The 22,572-nt window shown below is 40.2% G+C and overlaps 1 protein-coding gene across 1 annotated transcript; it reads right to left on the reverse strand.

The window, feature by feature from the left end:
• Positions 1–6,394: 6,394 nt before the first annotated feature.
• LOC118378209 (BTB/POZ domain-containing protein 1-like) lies at positions 6,395–19,507 on the reverse strand. Its single transcript, XM_052516002.1, has 8 exons — positions 18,930–19,507; positions 15,305–15,461; positions 14,273–14,378; positions 12,311–12,508; positions 11,748–11,940; positions 9,266–9,353; positions 8,779–8,925; positions 6,395–8,062 (listed from the first exon to the last, which is right to left on the reverse strand). Exons 1-8 carry the CDS (start codon positions 19,346–19,348, stop codon positions 7,904–7,906), a joined length of 1,467 nt encoding a protein of 488 aa, XP_052371962.1. The 5' UTR covers positions 19,349–19,507; the 3' UTR covers positions 6,395–7,903.
• Between the last annotated feature and the right edge of the window lie 3,065 nt (positions 19,508–22,572).

Below are 22,572 nucleotides of genomic sequence, written 5' to 3' on the forward strand. Positions count from 1 at the left end.
TTTCGCTACACTCGCATTAACTTCTGCTAACCATGTGTATGTGACAAATAAAATTAGATTTGATTCTGATTGAGTGTAGTCTGGCCCAGGGGTCTGAAGCATGAACCACCCTCTCTCCACTGGGATTCTCTGCCTCTGACCCTATTACGGGGGCTGAATCACTGGCTTGCTCACGCTCTCCCATGCCATCCTTAGGAGGGGTGCATCACGTCTAGCCAAGCTTTTTTCGCTATACTTGACCTAAGTGGGCTGAGTCAGTGACTTGATCTCTCTTCCTGTCCTCAGGCTCGTGCAGTGGGGGAGATCTTTGTGGGCTATACTCAGCCTTGTCTCAGGGTAGTAAGTTAGTGGTCTGTTGATATCCGTTTGGTGGTGTGGGGGCTGTGCTTTGGCATCGTGGGTGGGGTTATATCCTGCCTGGTTGGCCCTGTCCACGGGTAACTTTGGACGGGGCCACAGTGTCCCCCGACCCACCCTGTCTCAGTCCCCAGTATCTTTGCTTCAATAGTCTATGTGCCGAGGGGCGAGGGCCAGTCTGTTCTATCTGGTGTAATTCTGCTGTTTTATCTGGTGTCCTGTGTGATCTTAGGTATGCTAAATCTAATGCCCCTCCCTCCCTCTCTCTCCCTCTCTCTCATCTTAAAGAATGATCCAGCCTTAATGGCCAAGTACTCTTATAATCTCCACCCAGCACAGCCAAAACAATCTCCACCCCACAGCCTGGTTCCACTCTAGGTTTCTTCCTAGGTTCCAGCCTTTCTAGGGAGTTCTTCCTAGCCACCGTTCTTCAATATATGCATTGCTTGCTCTCTGGGGTTTTAGGGTGGGTTTCTGTACAAGCACCTTGTGAAAACTGCTGATAAATATAAATACATTTGATTGATTGATTGGTTGGTTCAGGTGCATCATTCAAGTCCCCCACATACGCAAGGTAAGTAGTTTTGTAAGTTATGAGACTCTGCTATCTCTCTCTGAGATGTCCTCCTTTTCTTCACAGTCTGACTTTCCATTCCAGCGTCCTCTTCTCTCGCTCACGTATGAATCAACTAGAGCTTTCAAATCCCCCTCAGTGAATCCTTGGAGGCAGATAAGCATTTGAAGGAAGAAAAAGACCAGGGATGTGGAGAGCTGTGCTGAATTCTACAGAGCTATAGCGTATATGCTGGAGACACACACTCACTCATGCATGCATGTACATGCTCACACAGACACACAGGTGGCATTAGATCCCCCCCAAGCCAGACTGAGATCTGAGTCTGTGGGTACCTCAGGTTATCACCTACCAGCAGCACAGGGGTAGTTGGAGCTATCGCTCATGCTCCCAGAGAGGGGAAGTACTCAAGACAAGTCGAACAAGGCAAACTTGGGCTTAGCATGATAACAATAAATAAGGCGGATAAGTTTTGAAGAATTAAACTTTGGAGAAAGTAACGTTATGTGATGTTATTTGGAGGGATGGATTCCAAAGTTGCTAAACAAGATAGGAGTAGTGTAATATGGTAATTTAGCAGATGATGCTATTCAAAGTCATTTACAGTTGACACATGGTATTCAGTACAGTATTTGTATGGCAGCTGCCTGTTGGCATTGCTTGGAGATAGGAATGGGGAAATCTAATCCTCAGGGTCTGAAGTACTGCTGTTTTTCTGACTTATTCATGTCACTGATTGGCCAGAGAGTTTTCTCACCTGGGACATGTTCAAAAGGAAAACATGGTTGAATGTTTCAGATAGAAATGTAATGAATAAGAGACTAAATGATTCATTATTCTACATGTCAGAGTCAGGCATGTTTGTTCTACAGTATATATTTCTACCCGAACGTTATGCCCCTGATGTCCCAGGTCTCTGACGCAATGGAAAGGGTGAACACCAACAATGCTGGCGACTTCGACATCTAAATTAGTGTACCCCTGGCTTATGTGATAACCTACCATACCTTTAGGCTCAACTCTATTTCCCTCCAACCGACAAGTTGTAAAGATCCCATCCTCTTTTGTTCTGTCCAGTCTCACAGTCCCAAAGGAGGCGCGAAGACACTGTGCCTTCTGAAGCAATTCACAGCAAAACCGCAGTGCAGAAAAACCCATTACCTTTGGAAAATAAGACGCCGCTGGTCCACAGAGCAGAAATTGCTTGAACAATCCCCCCTGATCTCAGCCCCGGAAAAATAAGTAAAGACGATTCTGAAAGTCAAGAAGATCCAGAGGAGGTAAATAATAATGTGAGAAAGGGGCGAGGAGAATGCCAGCCAGGAAGTCCCCATGTGTCCATGTGCAGAGAGGGGCTTTAGACCTTACACACTCCAACAAGTCGGGATTTAACTCATCCTGTCTGTGAGTGGCACAGTATTACAGGCTTTTGGGCCTGGAGAGAGAAACATGATTGAGCCTCACTCACAGCGAGAGACATCAAGTCTTTAAATATTTCAATAGCTGTTTAGTGAAAACGGCCCTTGGCTTTGGATTCCATGTGTATCTCAGTCAGAATACATCGTCTCCCTGGGATCTATTAGTCTTACTGCCAGATGCCACCAAACATGAAAAGCAATATCCACCTGGGTCTTTACTGGCCTGTAAGCAATGTCAGCTTATGGAAATATCAATGTTTTACGGGGAGGGGAGGGGACGACGACATGCAGAGATCAATGCATTTAATTTACAAATGTCCTGGATATATTCTGTATCTGGATATGGCTCAGTTATGGATAGCCAATATTCTCTACTAATATTCTCATTTGGATGGCTGAGAATTTGGTAATAAAAGGAATACAAAGAATAATTACCTCATGCATAATCATCTTTTAAAACATAGGTGGTGCAAACAAAAGGTCAGAAATACCCATACATAACTTCGCACATTTGGTTATTGCTTTTAATAGTCTTTGAAGACTCATCACAAACCCCTAATGTGCACACATTCGTTTCAAAGTAGCTATTCAGGGAATCACTGTTCAACCAAAGTTCAAACAAAGTGCTAACTTATTCAGAGGTAGCACACTGAATATTCATTAGGAAGAACACAAGTTGGTTGGCTTTTGGTAGTTTCATAATTTTGATCAAATAAGCAATAGTTTGTCTATGGATATTTGTCTTCAATAGGTATACTGCTACTTACCTCTCTGCTACTGTCCATGTAGTGTGACAATTGGTTTGTAAAATATTGACATTGATATTTAATAGGTGTACTATTCAACGATAGCTGTCTGGAATAAGTCTACTATAACTGTTACTTATCTGCCTTATTCAAGAGCTATGTTGTATTTAAATGTTTGTAAGAGACAGTAAGATGTTCTGAGAATTCAGCATGGTGGAATGGGAACATTTCTTCACCAACCTTTCAAACCCAGCCCCAAGTATGATTCTGGAAAATATTGCCAATTTTTTACACCATTTGGCAAATTGTTTTTCACAAAATGTATTTTGCAGAAAATATATCTATTTCAATAAGATTATTTTCGGAGCTTGACAATTGAACACATATTTCTTCCCAGTAAAGTATGCCTAATGTGGAAGTGACTTTTTTTCCTCACAGGCCAATGTCCTTGCCGGAGTGGCATTCCGCATTTAACAACAACAAACAACAGCCGCTGCATCTTTGACAGTCTAGCAACCAAAGCAATTCAGCATAGGAAACTAAAAAACAATCATATCCCTTTCTCTCTCCTCCATTACCTACAAGGCAGGCCATCTTGTCTAGCATGTTGTCTAGCATGTTATCTGATGTATATTACCTTTGATATTGTAGAAAATCAAATAAGTGGACATTTGAAAAACCATATTTCCATAGCATGGACAAGAGAGACCAGGGGTGGTTGGTTTTACATCTGGAACTCATGCAGATACAAAGCTATTTAAAAGTATGCCTAGAAGCACAACACTTGATTTAGCTAATCAACTATTAATCAAAGCCTTGGTTGGTTGAATCAAGTATTAATGCTGGGATGGAACAAAGGCCTGCAGCACAGCGAGTGGGTTCAGGGTCCCTATGAACTGGTTTGAAGATAGGTTGGAGCAGGTGTTGTTGGAGAGCCATTGGTTTAACTTGGAGCTCCACCTACAGGAACTATTATAGTATTACAACTACCTGTTACGTTGCCACCCCCCCCCCATCTTTCTGTATAGTCCTACATTATGTATGAGAGCATTACATCTGTGATGTATTGTTGAACTGTTTCCCAGATTATGGGTGTGTTTGAGAGCATTACATCTGTGATGTATTGTTGAACTGTTTCCCAGATTATGGGTGTGTTTGAGAGCATTAAATCTGTGATGTATTGTTGAACTGTTTCCCAGATTATGGGTGTGTTTGAGAGCATTAAATCTGTGATGTATTGTTGAACTGTTTCCTGTGATTATGGGTGTGTTTGAGAGCAGATTATGGGTGTGTTTGAGAGCATTAAATCTGTGATGTATTGTTGAACTGTTTCCCAGATTATGGGTGTGTTTGAGAGCATTAAATCTGTGATGTATTGTTGAACTGTTTCCCAGATTATGGGTGTGTTTGAGAGCATTAAATCTGTGATGTATTGTTGAACTGTTTCCAGATTATGGGTGTGTTTGAGAGCATTAAATCTGTGATGTATTGTTGAACTGTTTCCCAGATTATGGGTGTGTTTGAGAGCATTAAATCTGTGATGTATTGTTGAACTGTTTCCCAGATTATGGGTGTTTGCATTAAATCTGTTGTATTGTTGAGCATTAAATCTGTGATGTATTGTTGAACTGTTTCCCAGATTATGGGTGTGTTTGAGAGCATTAAATCTGTGATGTATTGTTGAACTGTTTCCCAGATTATGGGTGTGTTTGAGAGCATTAAATCTGTGATGTATTGTTGAACTGTTTCCCAGATTATGGGTGTGTTTGAGAGCATTAAATCTGTGATGTATTGTTGAACTGTTTCCCAGATTATGGGTGTGTTTGAGAGCATTAAATCTGTGATGTATTGTTGAACTGTTTCCCAGATTATGGGTGTGTTTGAGAGCATTAAATCTGTGATGTATTGTTGAACTGTTTCCCAGATTATGGGTGTGTTTGAGAGCATTAAATCTGTGATGTATTGTTGAACTGTTTCCCAGATTATGGGTGTGTTTGAGAGCATTAAATCTGTGATGTATTGTTGAACTGTTTCCCAGATTATGGGTGTGTTTGAGAGCATTAAATCTGTGATGTATTGTTGAACTGTTTCCCAGATTATGGGTGTGTTTGAGAGCATTAAATCTGTGATGTATTGTTGAACTGTTTCCCAGATTATGGGTGTGTTTGAGAGCATTAAATCTGTGATGTATTGTTGAACTGTTTCCCAGATTATGGGTGTGTTTGAGAGCATTAAATCTGTGATGTATTGTTGAACTGTTTCCCAGATTATGGGTGTGTTTGAGAGCATTAAATCTGTGATGTATTGTTGAACTGTTTCCCAGATTATGGGTGTGTTTGAGAGCATTAAATCTGTGATGTATTGTTGAACTGTTTCCCAGATTATGGGTGTGTTTGAGAGCATTAAATCTGTGATGTATGTTGAACTGTTTCCCAGATTTGAGAGCATTAAACTGTTTTGTTGAACCAGATTATGGGTGTGTTTGAGAGCATTAAATCTGTGATGTATTGTTGAACTGTTTCCCAGATTATGGGTGTGTTTGAGAGCATTAAATCTGTGATGTATTGTTGAACTGTTTCCCAGATTATGGGTGTGTTTGAGAGCATTAAATCTGTGATGTATTGTTGAACTGTTTCCCAGATTATGGGTGTGTTTGAGAGCATTAAATCTGTGATGTATTGTTGAACTGTTTCCCAGATTATGGGTGTGTTTGAGAGCATTAAATCTGTGATGTATTGTTGAACTGTTTCCCAGATTATGGGTGTGTTTGAGAGCATTAAATCTGTGATGTATTGTTGAACTGTTTCCCAGATTATGGTGTGTGTTGATGTATTGTTGAACTGCAGATTATGGGTGTGTTTAAATCTGTGATGTATTGTTGAACTGTTTCCCAGATTATGGGTGTGTTTGAGCATTAAATCTGTGATGTGTTGAACTGTTTCCCAGATTATGGGTGTGTTTGAGAGCATTAAATCTGTGATGTATTGTTGAACTGTTTCCCAGATTATGGGTGTGTTTGAGAGCATTAAATCTGTGATGTATTGTTGAACTGTTTCCCAGATTATGGGTGTGTTTGAGAGCATTAAATCTGTGATGTATTGTTGAACTGTTTCCCAGATTATGGGTGTGTTTGAGAGCATTAAATCTGTGATGTATTGTTGAACTGTTTCCCAGATTATGGGTGTGTTTGAGAGCATTAAATCTGTGATGTATTGTTGAACAACTTCCCCGATCCCAGACTGTAGCTTTAATGACACACTACACTGAATCATTTCAGAAGGTATCAGACAAATACATCATTGGTGTCAACATACTTTATTGCAGAGAGATAAAAATATAAATTTCCACTTGTTTCAGCAATTAACAGTCACAATATTATCCAGTCTTACTCTTAAATGACATGCTAAGGAAACAAATTAAAGCATGTAACATACATTGGCAAACTTTAACATACGCACAAATACTCAGACGTTACTGCAAATATAATCAATGAAGGTTAAGCACGAAAACAGTGGAACTTTTACCACGTCAGCATTCAAACTACGAAATGACATTGATCGACCAGTGAAGGGCACTCTGCGATTTTACACTACATGGGGTGTATTCATAAGTGCACACCATAGCTAAACGTTTTGCAATGAAAACGAGTTTCTTCAGGTAGTCCCTTCCCGTTTCAGTGTCTAGTGAATACACTCCAGACAACAGCACTGTAGTGGGTGATTCCCTGATGAAGGTAAAGACCACAGAAAGCCAGTAGTAGAATATAGAACATTTCGAACTGTGTCATTGACTACCATCACCCAGATTCCAGCCAGTCCACAGTCCTATTATACATCTCTACATGTAACAATCCTTTTTGAGTTACAGTTCTATTATGTCAAATGTCTCACACAGTGGAGGCTGGTGGGAGGAGCTATAGGAGGACAGGCTCACTGTAATGGCTGGAATGGAATCAATTTAACGGTATCAAAAATATGGAAACCACATTGACTCCTTACCATTTATTCCATTCCAGCCATTACAATGATCCTGTCCTCCTATAGTTCCTCCCACCAGCATCCACTGGTCTCGCACACATCCAAGTTCACAAACCAGCAGACTAGACTGACACTACTCCACTCCTTTTGGTTTCCAAAAGTCTTTGTATCCATTCCTGAACAGCAGAAGGCACAATCCCTCTAGCCTGGGTGTCGGTCTGTTTCTGCCCTTTTGCCAACTCCTTCTGGAATAGTCTTGGACAACGACAGAAATGGACTCAGCCAGAGCACAAACAGATCTGGGACCAGGCTACAATCCTTCCTGAAGTGCGCCATTCCATTCCACTCTCAGGCTTACCCAACCTCATAGGTAGTTCTCATTAGAGCACACCATAGCAAAACATTTTGTAACAGAAAACAAGTGCTTCTTATTGGACAAGCTCAGGTAGTACCTCCCAGTCGCACTCCGTTTCCTCCATTCTATGCCTACAGAACATGGCCCCCTGGTTTAGGTGTGGTAGATGGTGTCTACCTGATCCAGGGCATTGTTCAGCAGGGAACAACATTGCGGAACGTTCAGAAAGAAATACATTACCTAGAAAAAACATGCCGCAATGAGTCATCACGTCATCTCTATTCATGACGTTTCTAGCTGCAACAAGTTTGCCTACTGAACACAACCCAATCGTGTTTACTAGGGATCCATGTTTAATAGTACAAGCAACAGAATTTTTTATTTTAAGTGCTGCAACGGAAACCAAAATGCAAAACTATTTCATGGACGAGTCCGGGTCCATGGTTCTACAGGACCCAGGTGTGGTGAGGAGTTGTCTAGGTGTAGTAGATGATCTCTGGGATCTGTCCGTCCTCCACTGACGTGCCGTTGTTGTTCCCAGGAGAGCTGAAAAAGAAAAAGGTGGTCTTGGTCCCCGTGGCGGACTCCTGGCTCACTTTCTTTAACCCTTTAGTGCCGTAGTGAGAATCCGGGCCCTACAGGAGACAAGTGGATTGTTAACATAGAGAAATTATGCACAAAACGCTGTTTTTGCTACGTACTGAAATGATCCACCTTGAAAGCTTGACATAAAACATTCCTAAAAAATTGTAACAGTGAACTAATGGACACAATACAAAAATAAATGTTTATACTGTAGTTTTGTTTTGTGTGAACAATCCCTTTAAGATGAGCTGATGATTAAAATGTTGATACAAAGTCTCAACTGTGGTCACACAGGGTTGATGATCTAGTAGAATACAGACCAAAACTAGTTTGCATCAACATTTGATTCAAGTCTATAATAACCATGCTGCTGTTAGCAGCAGAGGCAAAAATAAAACACAATAGCCTATTTGTTTGTAAACATGCACTTGAGTACTGTCGTTATGGGGTGAGCGTACCTTTAAGGTTGCACTTGAGTACTGTCGTTATGGGGTGAGCGTACCTTTAAGGTTGCACTTGAGTACTGTCGTTATGGGGTGAGCGTACCTTTAAGGTTGCACTTGAGTACTGTCGTTATGGGGTGAGCGTACCTTTAAGGTTGCACTTGAGTACTGTCGTTATGGGGTGAGCGTACCTTTAAGGTTGCACTTGAGTACTGTCGTTATGGGGTGAGCGTACCTTTAAGGTTGCACTTGAGTACTGTCGTTATGGGGTGAGCGTACCTTTAAGGTTGCACTTGAGTACTGTCGTTATGGGGTGAGCATACCTTTAAGGTTGCACAAGCGGTGTAGCTAACGTTGGGTAAAATCTCCACCGGCTCCTTGAACATGACTCTGAACGTGTTGGCTGTTCCGTCACAGCTGAAGCCCGTGTCGTTTGTTGCTAGCGTTAGGCTTTTGTCACTCTCAATAATCTGGGAAAAAAATTGATACAATTATTGTCAATCACTGTTTGCACTATAGCTTTAAAAAAAATACATATATTGTGTTCAGTTGGCACCAAACAGGGGACAAAAACATTTTGAAAGGTACTACCTGACCTTGTCTAATAACCCAGGTTTTTGGTTTTCCATTGCAAAACGTTTTGTTACTATGTGCCCTACTCGACACAACCCTGGTAACCAGATCTCGTAGTGCTTCATATGCAGTAAGGAACATTGGAGAAGTTATCGTGTGACTGAAGCACTAACAGGACACATTTGGTCTGGCTACCAGGCTGATAACATCATTAGCTCATCATTATTAAATGCTTACCTGTATATTAACCTGATAGTCCGTAGGTCCGTGGATCGAGCCATACAGTCCGAAACCCACCACTGATATTCTTCTATTTACATTAAATCTACAGGAGATGGAAATTACAAGATACCTTTAGAAACCTCAAACGAACGAACACAGGCTTTATTAAAACACATGCAGTAGAAACTCCACCAATGGGAGACGAACACTGCCTTTATTAATACACATGCAATCGTCTCTGCCAATGGGGGTGTGGTGAAGAGGTATGATGCTGGAGAAAGACCATCGCTCAAATTCAACTGGTTGACTCCTTTAACAGCACACATTTCAATAGAAGAACAACCATCTCAAACTTTTCTGGGGGTGTTGATTTGCATTGAAATGTTCCACCACTGTAAAACTGTGATGTGGCTGGTTTTTTATGGCTCTGCCAGAAGCAAACCACCTCCAAAATATGTTGAACCGACTTACTATTTTGACATTTTGTCATTTATTAGACACACAGAGTAATCTGGGTTAAGTGCCTTGCTCAAGAGCACATTGACAGAACCTTGTCGGCTTTGGGTTTCAAAACAGCAACCTTTCTTACTGGCCCAACGCTCTAACCACTAGGCCACCTGCTGGTTACTGGCCCAACGCTCTAACCACTAGGCCACCTGCTGGTTACTGGCCCAACGCTCTAACCACTAGGCCACCTGCTGGTTACTGGTCCAACACTCTAACCACTAGGCCACCTGCTGGTTACTGGTCCAACACTCTAACCACTAGGCCACCTGCTGGTTACTGGTCCAACACTCTTAACCACTAGGCCACCTGCTGGTTACTGGTCCAACACTCTAACCACTAGGCCACCTGCTGGTTACTGGCCCAACTCTCTAACCACTAGGCCACCTGCTGGTTACTGGTCCAACACTCTAACCACCAGGCCACCTGCTGGTTACTGGTCCAACACTCTTAACCACTAGGCCACCTGCTGGTTACTGGTCCAACGCTCTAACCACTAGGCCACTTGCTGGTTACTGGCCCAACGCTCTAACCACTAGGCCACCTGCTGGTTACTGGTCCAACACTCTAACCACTAGGCCACCTGCTGGTTACTGGCCCAACGCTCTAACCACTAGGCCACCTGCTGGTTACTGGCCCAACGCTCTAACCACTAGGCCACCTGCTGGTTACTGGCCCAACGCTCTAACCACTAGGCCACCTGCTGGTTACTGGCCCAACGCTCTAACCACTAGGCCACCTGCTGGTTACTGGCCCAACACTCTAACCACTAGGCCACCTGCAGGTTACTGGCCCAACGCTCTAACCACTAGGCCACCTGCTGGTTACTGGTCCAACGCTCTAACCACTAGGCTACCTGCTGGTTACTGGCCCAACACTCTAACCACTAGGCTACCTGCTGGTTACTGGTCCAACGCTCTAACCACTAGGCCACCTGCTGGTTACTGGCCCAACTCTCTAACCACTAGGCCACCTGCTGGTTACTGGTCCAACACTCTAACCACCAGGCCACCTGCTGGTTACTGGCCCAACGCTCTAACCACTAGGCTACCTGCTGGTTACTGGTCCAACGTTCTAACCACTAGGCTACCTGCTGGTTACTGGCCCAACGCTCTAACCACTAGGCCACCTGCTGGTTACTGGCCCAACACTCCAACCACTAGGCTACCTGCTGGTTACTGGTCCAACGCTCTAACCACTAGGCTACCTGCTGGTTACTGGTCCAACACTCTAACCACTAGGCTACCTGCTGGTTACTGGCCCAACACTCTAACCACTAGGCTACCTGCTGGTTACTGGCCCAACACTCTAACCACTAGGCTACCTGCTGGTTACTGGTCCAACGCTCTAACCACTAGGCCACCTGCTGGTTACTGGCCCAACTCTCTAACCACTAGGCCACCTGCTGGTTACTGGTCCAACACTCTAACCACTAGGCCACCTGCTGGTTACTGGCCCAATGCTCTAACCACTAGGCTACCTGCTGGTTACTGGTCCAACGCTCTAACCACTAGGCTACCTGCTGGTTACTGGCCCAACGCTCTAACCACTAGGCCACCTGCTGGTTACTGGTCCAACACTCTAACCACTAGGCTACCTGCTGGTTACTGGCCCAACACTCCAACCACTAGGCTACCTGCTGGTTACTGGTCCAACACTCTTAACCACTAGGCCACCTGCTGGTTACTGGTCCAACACTAACCACTAGGCCACCTTCCACTCATAAGTGTTTCTCTCCACCGAGGTCTGTAGAAAAAGGCTTATAGGTTATGGGAAGGACAAACCAGTGTTGTACCGAGGCTGCATTTGACACACCATCATCTGAATTAGAATTAATTGTTTATCTTTTTCGGTCTGAATAATTTGCATGTCCAAAAAACAAATACGAGCTAAATAAAAGTAATTTCTGTGCAAGGGCTTTTAGTCATTGTAATTGTAGTGTGGAGCCGGCAGGACATTGTCACGGTGTAGACAAGCAGGTACACAGTCTCACCTGATCCTGTCACTGGTGCCACTGTATCCCCAGCGACTTTCAACCTGCTGGAACCTACTAATGCTGCCCTCCTTTCCTCGGAGGCAGCAGCGGGGCCTGTCAATGTAGTCTACCCGCGGCTTGGGGTTTACTGTAAAGTGTAAAAACAGATTTACCACCTCCCGATCGAACAATATTCCAGACTGGGCAGGCCCTGTTGCACAAGAAAGAATATCAAACTGGTTTCAGACTGGGCAGGCCCTGTTGCACAAGAATTAATATCAAACTGGTTTCTAGGGCTGGGTTCAATGGACAGCAGAAAGACAAACACATTTATAAAATGATTATATACCGTTATGTTCAAAATGAATTCTCAGTTACAAGTATGTTCAAGTATTTACATTTGACAAAACGGAGCTTGATGAAAAGCAGTGCTTACTTGTATTAAAAAGTAATAACATTTAGGATATGTCAAATCTGACAAAGCAGAGTCTTAACTTATTTAGCATTTTAAACAACTTTAGATAGTGTGTGTGTTTGTCTTTCTGTCTCTGTGTGTATGTCTCAGACAGAGAGATGCCCACCCGCAGCAAACTCCTCCACAGTCATGAGTGGGAAGCGGATGAGGGTTAGGGCCTTGCCCAGAACCTTCTGTTTGTTCTCAGAGGTGAGGGGAAGCTGTTGCCTGTAACACTCGGCATCCGCCCAGCGCACCACCGCACCAAATAGACGGTTTTCGCGAATCCCCAGGGTGTCTCTCTCCAGCACTGCACACAGCGTATCTAAAAACACAGGCTCAGTGTTAGGTCTAGTCTACACAGTATGACAAAATGGGAAGGTGTTAGGGTCAAAGGTTAAACTCAATTGCCTCCAGAATGCACTCAGAAATAACATACACTTAAAGCAGCCAATTTCTTCCACTACCCCTATGATGGGGATCCTAATAAAATAGTGATGGAGTCTATTCAAATGTAACATGTTTCAAGTTAAACTGTAGTTAGTTTGTATCCTGGTTAGTGAAAGATTACTGTGAGTATTAATGGAGTTTAGGCCATGAAACTGTGTGTACGCTCATTTAGAAACCATGACCTAATGAGCAGGGTCAGGCCCAGAACAGAAGATGGACTGGGTGCGATTCAGACATCTGGCTAAACAAAGAGGAGCATGGACATTCCACAGGGGAAAGGAGGGATACTCATTAGGGTCACAAAATGTATAGCTGGGGAGCTGACACCTACAAGGGAAGAATATAAATTGTGTTGTGAGCTTTCTAATTGTAAACACTCAGCTGACTGTATCCCTGGTATTAAACACATGACACTTCTATTGAGCTTTTGGTCTCAATACCTTATTGCAAAGAGGTTGCAATAGCATTTTCCTTTTTAACAACACCATAAGTCTATTGGCGGTTCATAAATAAACTGAAAAGGTGCATCGCACCACATACTGTGCTGAGTGTAATGGTCTTAACAGGTATAAAGCCATGGTTGGTGACGTAGCTACTACCACCTGCAGTTATGGAATGTTTGCTCAGGAGTTGAATTCATTTGCTGACCCCTCCTGTTGTCCTGGAAGGAATTATGTTCTTCCCACCCAGTTGACTATATCAGAAGCACGCATGATGGCTAACCCCCATCATTTACCCAAATCATCCACTGTATATCATTGGAATATGTTCCTGTATATCATTGGGATATGTTCCTGTATATCATCCACTGTATATCATTGGGATATGTTCCTGTATATCATTGGGATATGTTCCTGTATATCATTGGGATATGTTCCTGTATATCATTGGGATATGTTCCTGTATATCATCCACTGTATATCATTGGGATATGTTCCTGTATATCATCCACTGTATATCATTGGGATATGTTCCTGTATATCATTGGGATATGTTCCTGTATATCATCCACTGTATATCATTGGGATATGTTCCTGTATATCATTGGGATATGTTCCTGTATATCATCCACTGTATATCATTGGGATATGTTCCTGTATATCATTGGGATATGTTCCTGTATATCATCCACTGTATATCATTGGGATATGTTCCTGTATATCATCCACTGTATATCATTGGGATATGTTCCTGTATATCATTGGGATATGTTCCTGTATATCATCCACTGTATATCATTGGGATATGTTCCTGTATATCATTGGGATATGTTCCTGTATATCATCCACTGTATATCATTGGGATATGTTCCTGTATATCATCCACTGTATATCATTGGGATATGTTCCTGTATATCATCCACTGTATATCATTGGGATATGTTCCTGTATATCATCCACTGTATATCATTGGGATATGTTCCTGTATATCATCCACTGTATATCATTGGGATATGTTCCTGTATATCATCCACTGTATATCATTGGGATATGTTCCTGTATATCATCCACTGTATATCATTGGGATATGTTCCTGTATATCATCCACTGTATATCATTGGGATATGTTCCTGTATATCATCCACTGTATATCATTGGGATATGTTCCTGTGTGAATAATAGGCCATACTGATGCATACCTAGGTCAATGTCAGTGAATCCTTCTGCGTTTATGGCATCACCGGTGCTTTTGTCTATTGTTTCCAAACAGAGGCTGGCAAGCTGAGGCTCATCGAATAGTCTGGCCTGCAGAAAGAATGAGCACGGTCCAAGATGACACATCAGCATGAGACACATGGGGAAGTCGTCTGTCGCCACACCAATTTGCACTTGATTTGATAAAGGCATAACATAATATACAACATTCCAGGATCAAACTTGCTCAACAGAACAAAAACAGGAAACGAGAACACTTGAATATACCTTACATTTTTAAGATGTTTTGTTTTGGAAGCACATTGGCCTACGCAAATACTTTGGACAGTGGACATGGACAGTGTGGGATGTGACCTGTGTTTAAGCTAGTTTATTCTGTAGTACTACCCAAGTCATCTAGGCTGGTGTATTATCTTCAGTCATGGCTTAGTTTTTGGAGTTTTGATTACCCTGTTCTGAATTGTTACCCAAGAGGAATTGGCAGAGATGCCATCTTGGCTATTCTTTCTAAGTGATGAACTACAGTAGTCTATTCTATTTCGTGAAGAGCTGGCATATTCTTTAGTACCCACATGAGGGTTTTATGTATTTATGCTACCAGTTCTATATACTACCTGAGTGAGTAGCAGTATTATGTAGAATAGTTTATGCAATAGCAGTTATATTAGCAGCCCTATATACCTGAGTGAGTAGCAGTATTATGTAGAATAGTTTATGCAATAGCAGTTATATTAGCAGCCCTATATACCTGAGTGAGTAGCAGTATTATGTAGAATAGTTTATGCAATAGGAGTAATATTAGCAGCCCTATATACCTGAGTGAGTAGCAGTATTATGTAGAATAGTTTATGCAATAGCAGTTATATTAGCAGCCCTATATACCTGAGTGAGTAGCAGTATTATGTAGAATAGTTTATGCAATAGCAGTTATATTAGCAGCCCTATATACCTGAGTGAGTAGCAGTATTATGTAGAATAGTTCATGCAATAGGAGTTATAGTAGCAGCCCTATATACCTGAGTGAGTAGCATGAATGCATTGTCTGCCCTGAGGTGTTTGGTAAGGAACTCCACACACTGAGTCTCTAGAGCAGGAACGGCATATTTCTTCGCCGTGTACAGAGTGGTCATCACCGTCTCTGGTCCTATGTGGACCTCGTCAGAGTACAGGAACCTACACACACACACACACACAGTAAGTGGTCAAAGAAGGTGGGATGTACAGGCTTCCAGAACACCAGAATGTCTGTCTTCTAAAACAAAAGCTTGACATTGCATATAGAAGAGAAAAACATTTCATTTTTTAAAAGAGGTAATTAGGCATAGTAATTAGGAATAGCTCAGGCAGGAGCCTCGTTTGACATCTGTTTCATCAACTCGAATCAAATCACATTGTATTGGTAACATACACGTAATTAGCAGATGTTATTGCAGGTGTCACAAAATGCGTGAGCTTCCAGCTCCAACAGTGCAGTAATATCTAACAAATTACACCACATATACCCAACACACACCATTCTAAGTAGGAATCAATTAAGACTATATACATATGGACGAGTGATGACAGAGCAGACGGACTAAGATACAGTAGAATAGTATAGACAACAGTATATACATATGAGATGAGTAATGCATATACATATGAGATGAGTAATGCCAGATATGTGAACATTATTAAGTGACTAAGATACAGTAGAATAGTATAGAATACAGTATATACATATGAGATGAGTAATGCCAGATATGTGAACATTATTAAGTGACTAAGATACAGTAGGATAGTATAGAAAACAGTATATACATATGAGATGAATGAAAGATATGTAAACATTATTAAGTGACTAAGATACAGTAGAATAGTATAGAATACAGTATATACATATGAGATGAGTAATGCCAGATATGTAAACATTATTAAAGTGACTAAGATACAGTAGAATAGTATAGAATACAGTATATACATATGAGATGAGTAATGCCAGATATGTGAACATTATTAAGTGACTAAGATACAGTAGAATATTATAGAATACAGTATATACATATGAGATGAGTAATGAAAGATATGTAAACATTAAGTGACTAAGATACAGTAGAATAGTATAGAATACAGTATATACATATGAGATGAGTAATGCCAGATATGTGAACATTATTAAGTGACTAAGATACAGTAGGATAGTATAGAAAACAGTATATACATATGAGATGAATGAAAGATATGTAAACATTATTAAGTGACTAAGATACAGTAGAATAGTATAGAATACAGTATATACATATGAGATGAGTAATGCCAGATATGGAACATTATTAAGTGACTAAGATACAGTAGAATAGTATAGAATACAGTATATACATATGAGATGAGTAATGCCAGATATGGAACATTATTAAGTGACTAAGATACAGTAGAATAGTATAGAATACAGTATATACATATGAGATGAGTAATGCCAGATATGGAACATTATTAAGTGACTAAGATACAGTAGAATAGTATAGAATACAGTATATACATATGAGATGAGTAATGCCAGATATGTAAACATTATTAAAGTGACTAAGATACAGTAGAATAGTATAGAATACAGTATATACGTATGAAATGCCAGATATGTGAACATTATTAAAGTGACTAAGATACAGTAGAATAGTATAGAATACAGTATATACATATGAGATGAGTAATGCATATACATATGAGATGAGTAATGAAAGATATGTAAACATTATTAAGTGACTAAGATACAGTAGAATAGTATAGAATACAGTATATACATATGAGATGAGTAATGCCAGATATGTAAACATTATTAAAGTGACTAAGATACAGTAGAATAGTATAGAATACAGTATATACATATGAGATGAGTAATGCCAGATATGTGAACATTATTAAGTGACTAAGATACAGTAGAATAGTATAGAATACAGTATATACATATGAGATGAGTAATGAAAGATATGTAAACATTAAGTGACTAAGATACAGTAGAATAGTATAGAATACAGTATATACATATGAGATGAGTAATGAAAGATATGTAAACATTAAGTGACTAAGATACAGTAGAATAGTATAGAATACAGTATATACATATGAGATGAATGAAAGATATGTGAACATTATTAAGTGACTAAGATACAGTAGAATAGTATAGAATACAGTATATACATATGAGATGAGTAATGCCAGATATGTAAACATTATTAAAGTGACTAAGATACAGTAGAATAGTATAGAATACAGTATATACGTATGAAATGCCAGATATGTGAACATTATTAAAGTGACTACGATACAGTAGAATAGTATAGAATACAGTATATACATATGAGATGAGTAATGCATATACATATGAGATGAGTAATGAAAGATATGTAAACATTATTAAGTGACTAAGATACAGTAGAATAGTATAGAATACAGTATATACATATGAGATGAGTAATGCCAGATATGTAAACATTATTAAAGTGACTAAGATACAGTAGAATAGTATAGAATACAGTATATACATATGAGATGAGTAATGCATATACATATGAGATGAGTAATGAAAGATATGTAAACATTATTAAGTGACTAAGATACAGTAGAATAGCATAGAATACAGTATATACATATGAGATGAGTAATGCCAGATATGTAAACATTATTAAAGTGACTAAGATACAGTAGAATAGTATAGAATACAGTATATACATATGAGATGAGTAATGCATATACATATGAGATGAGTAATGAAAGATATGTAAACATTATTAAGTGACTAAGATACAGTAGAATAGTATAGAATACAGTATATACATATGAGATGAGTAATGCCAGATATGTAAACATTATTAAAGTGACTAAGATACAGTAGAATAGTATAGAATACAGTATATACATATGAGATGAGTAATGAAAGATATGTAAACATTATTAAGTGACTAAGATACAGTAGAATAGTATAGAATCCAGTATATACATATGAGATGAGTAATGAAAGATATGTAAACATTATTAAGTGACTAAGATACAGTAGAATAGTATAGAATACAGTATATACATATGAGATGAGTAATGCCAGATATGTGAACATTATTAAGTGACTAAGATACAGTAGAATAGTATAGAATACAGTATATACGTATGAAATGCCAGATATGTGAACATTATTAAAGTGACTAAGATACAGTAGAATAGTATAGAATACAGTATATACATATGAGATGAGTAATGCCAGATATGTGAACATTATTAAAGTGACTAAGATACAGTAGAATAGTATAGAATACAGTATATACATATGAGATGAGTAATGCCAGATATGTAAACATTATTAAAGTGACTAAGATACAGTAGAATAGTATAGAATCCAGTATATACATATGAGATGAGTAATGAAAGATATGTGAACATTATTAAAGTGACTAGTGTTCCATTCCTTAAAGTGGCCAGTGATTTCCAGTCTATGCCTGCAGGCAGCAGTCTCGAATGTGTTAATAATACATTAATATTATGATACAGACAATGCAATGTCAGCACTCATAACAATAAGGGGAACAATTTAACTAACGTACTGGGGTAACACCACCTCTCTACAAATATATTATATCGCAATGCAGTGCATGGTCGGTCAATAGATGTTACCTTAGCAAGGCTAGGAAGGCTGCAGGTTCCACATCAGGTAACTCTATCTCGGCCGAGGTGGTGGCCATTCCCCCGTTGAACATGGCGTCAAATACTGCACTACCAGCAGCTAGGACGAATTTATGCGCTGGTATCCTCTGCGCCTGTCTACCTTTACCGACAATAAACCTAACGTCACTGAGCAGTTCGTTATTGAAGAGAAACGCGAAGCGCTCTTTCACTGAGCTCTTCGTGGCCTGCCAGTTGTACATCGGCTCCCGGTGAAGGCCACCCGACGGGGGTGAGATTGGTGCTGCGACCACGGGGACTGGCATATTCGAGGCCACTCCAGCATTTCTTCCCGCTCCAGAATGGGCGAAATTTGATGCTCGTCCTTCAAGATTGGACGGTGGACCGATTCCACCACCCCCAGTCGCCATTTCGTACCGTTGTCCTTATTGGCTTTTACGATTGATAACCGTGGAAAATATCAATGACGCATTTTTGCGTTTTATTGCGAATTTTTCACAGACTAATGGGCCAGTGTTTGTTACTGCTTTCTTTCTCGCTCTCCAGGAATGACGCACACTTCCGCGGTTTTACGTCTCTTCCTGTGAATCCTTCTTGTTGTTTTCTTTTAACCCATTAGGTGGCGCTGTTTTCTGGTGTCACGTCAAGCAGACAGCATCGCTGATTACCTTTATTTTGGAATTACCACAAATCTGTCTGGACCATGCATATTAGACACCCGACACGAAACACGACAACACACAGTTGATCATTTCCACACAATCCGAATGCGGCAGAGCAAAACTGCTTTGCAACAAGCCAAGTATTCTCGAATAGTTTATATACTCGTTTTTTTTGTTAATACTTTCCAGCTAAATTCTGGAAAATTGTCAAATCTTTGAAACAAAGCTCCAACCCCTCCTTGCCCCCGCGGGTTTTGACAGCCTCTGGTCCCATACTAGACAACATGTACATTTGTAGTGCTTTTAATAAGCGTTAGGCTTCAGCTGGCCACCTGCTTGAAAGGATAGTCTCTGAAAGAGGTAGTCCTTTAGTCGCCTCAACAGATTGTAAAGAATAATGCTCTAACAGACTCACATAGTTTATTTTCATTTCAACCATTTGATGTCTGTGATGTACTAAGTGCCTTGCTAAAGATCGATGTAAAATGATTCACTTGACCCCTTCTTATGACCGCTCTCTGTCCATAGTCGCAGGAAGTAGGGATGCTGAGGGTGTTGCAGCTCCCCCTGAAAAATCTGAATAAATATATATATATATATATAGTCATGTAATATTCATCTCTCTCTCTCTCTCTCTCTCTCTCTCTCTCTCTCTCTCTCTCTCTCTCTCTCTCTCTATATATATATATATATATATATAGATAGATAGATAGATAGATAGATAGATAGATAGATAGATAGATAGATAGATAGATAAAGGCGGAGATCCTTATGATAATTACCGCCAATCTCCAAGTTATCTTGCCTAGCCAAGGTACGAGAATCCCTGACCAACTCCCAGCTACAAACTTTTTTAACATCTCACTCTATTCTAAATATGCACTCGTCTGGTTTTAGAGCTGGACATAGAACTGTTTCAGCTGCTATGCTTATTTTAGATGATGGGATTGCCAAGATCATAAAAAACATTGTGCTGCCTGATTTATAGACCTTTCTAAGGCATTCAACACCGTTGACCATTCCCTACTCATTCAAAAACTGTCAGAAATGGGCCTGGACAATAAATATTTCAAGTGGGCTTATTTTTTAGAAATAGATCTTGCCTCTCCATGAACAGCAGAAAGCAGAGTGTACAGTCAACTTTCCTGCCAGTTCTTGAGTATGGTGACACCATTTACCTGATTGCAGCAGCCACTACTCTTAGTCTTAAACCTTCGGATGCCGTCTACCATATCTCCCTTCACTTTATTACAGGTGACAGTTTTAATACTCATCACTCCATCCTTTATCAGAAGGTTGTGTAGACCTCACTGGAATCCAGTAGATCACTTCATATCTCCCTTCACTTTATTACAGGTGACAGTTTTAATACTCATCACTCCATCCTTTATCAGAAGGTCGTGTAGACCTCACTAGAATCCAGTAGATCACTTCATATCTCCCTTCACTTTATTACAGGTGACAGTTTTAATACTCATCACTCCATCCTTTATCAGAAGGTCGTGTAGACCTCACTAGAATCCAGTAGATCACTTCATATCTCCCTTCACTTTATTACAGGTGACAGTTTTAATACTCATCACTCCATCCTTTATCAGAAGGGTTAGAATCCAGTAGATCACTTCATATCTCCCTTCACTTTATTACAGGTGACAGTTTTAATACTCATCACTCCATCCTTTATCAGAAGGTTGTGTAGACCTCATTAGAATCCAGTAGATCACTTCATATCTCCCTTCACTTTATTACAGGTGACAGTTTTAATACTCATCACTCCATCCTTTATCAGAAGGTCGTGTAGACCTCACTAGAATCCCGTAGATCACTTCATTACTCCCTTCTTGTTTACAAATCTCTGCTTCACAAGCTTCCAACCTACCTCACTTTCCTGTTGAAATATAAAAATATGAGATACCAAACCAATTTGCAACTCGAGGTCCCACTTGTCTCCACAAAGTTTGGTAAATCTGCCTTTAATTTGAATGCACCACAGTTATGGAATAACTTACAAAACAAATTCCACCTGGATTACCTGGTACCAATAGGGCAGTTTAAAAGTTTGTTGTTAAATGAGTTCGCTGAAGTGTGTAATTGTTTCAATTGACTATTATAACTTGTTGTAATAACCTGATGTCATGTATTTATCTGTCTTGTAGTTTATTTTTTGTATTTTGTTGTTGTGTTGGTGGATTTATTTGACCTTGGGGCACCATTGCAAATGAGACACTGGTCTCATGGCATTTAAATAGCCTAAATTCAAGATGGCCATCATCATCATTTTGGGACTGGGAAAATACATTTTGAACGGTCATCCAACTCAAAATTGTGAATCTGGCCTCTTTCTAGAGCTACGACCTGAAGATCATTGACATCATCATGATTCAACCATTTTTTTTTCAGAGTTCCCAGTTGTTTTGAAAGAGAATGCCAGACTTTGATTTCATTTTTTATTTTACTAGGCAAGTCAGTTAAGAACAAATTCTTATTTTCAACTGCCTGTTCAACAGCAGAACGACAGATTTGTACCTTGTCAGCTCGGGGATTTGAACTTGCAACCTTTCGGTTACTAGTCCAATGCTCTAACCACTAGGCTACCCCGCCGCCCCATGACAAAATTTGCCCCAGAAGGAGCATCCTGTTCAGGTGAGCACAGGTGAGTCCAAAAATGTCATGTATGCTGCTGCATACATGATGTAATATGCCAAGGAGATATGTATACTGTAGCTAAGAAAGTAATACTAAGTGTATGTTGTGTAGAAGGTGTTAGTAGCCCATGTGCCTCACCCTAATTATTTGGTCTATTTACCCTTCTTAGTTTCGCCTACTGTTCTGACTTGGTGGTGCACATGTGGCCTATAACCTGTTTTAGAAAAATATCATCAGAATATTGTAAGAGCTTTCATTGTCTGCTTATATGCCACCCTTATTTATCCTACGGTTCTGCCTTGGTGTACAGGGAGAACACTGCATCC

Source organism: Oncorhynchus keta, unplaced genomic scaffold (assembly GCF_023373465.1).
Source record: "Oncorhynchus keta strain PuntledgeMale-10-30-2019 unplaced genomic scaffold, Oket_V2 Un_scaffold_3531_pilon_pilon, whole genome shotgun sequence".
NCBI lineage: Eukaryota > Metazoa > Chordata > Actinopteri > Salmoniformes > Salmonidae > Oncorhynchus > Oncorhynchus keta.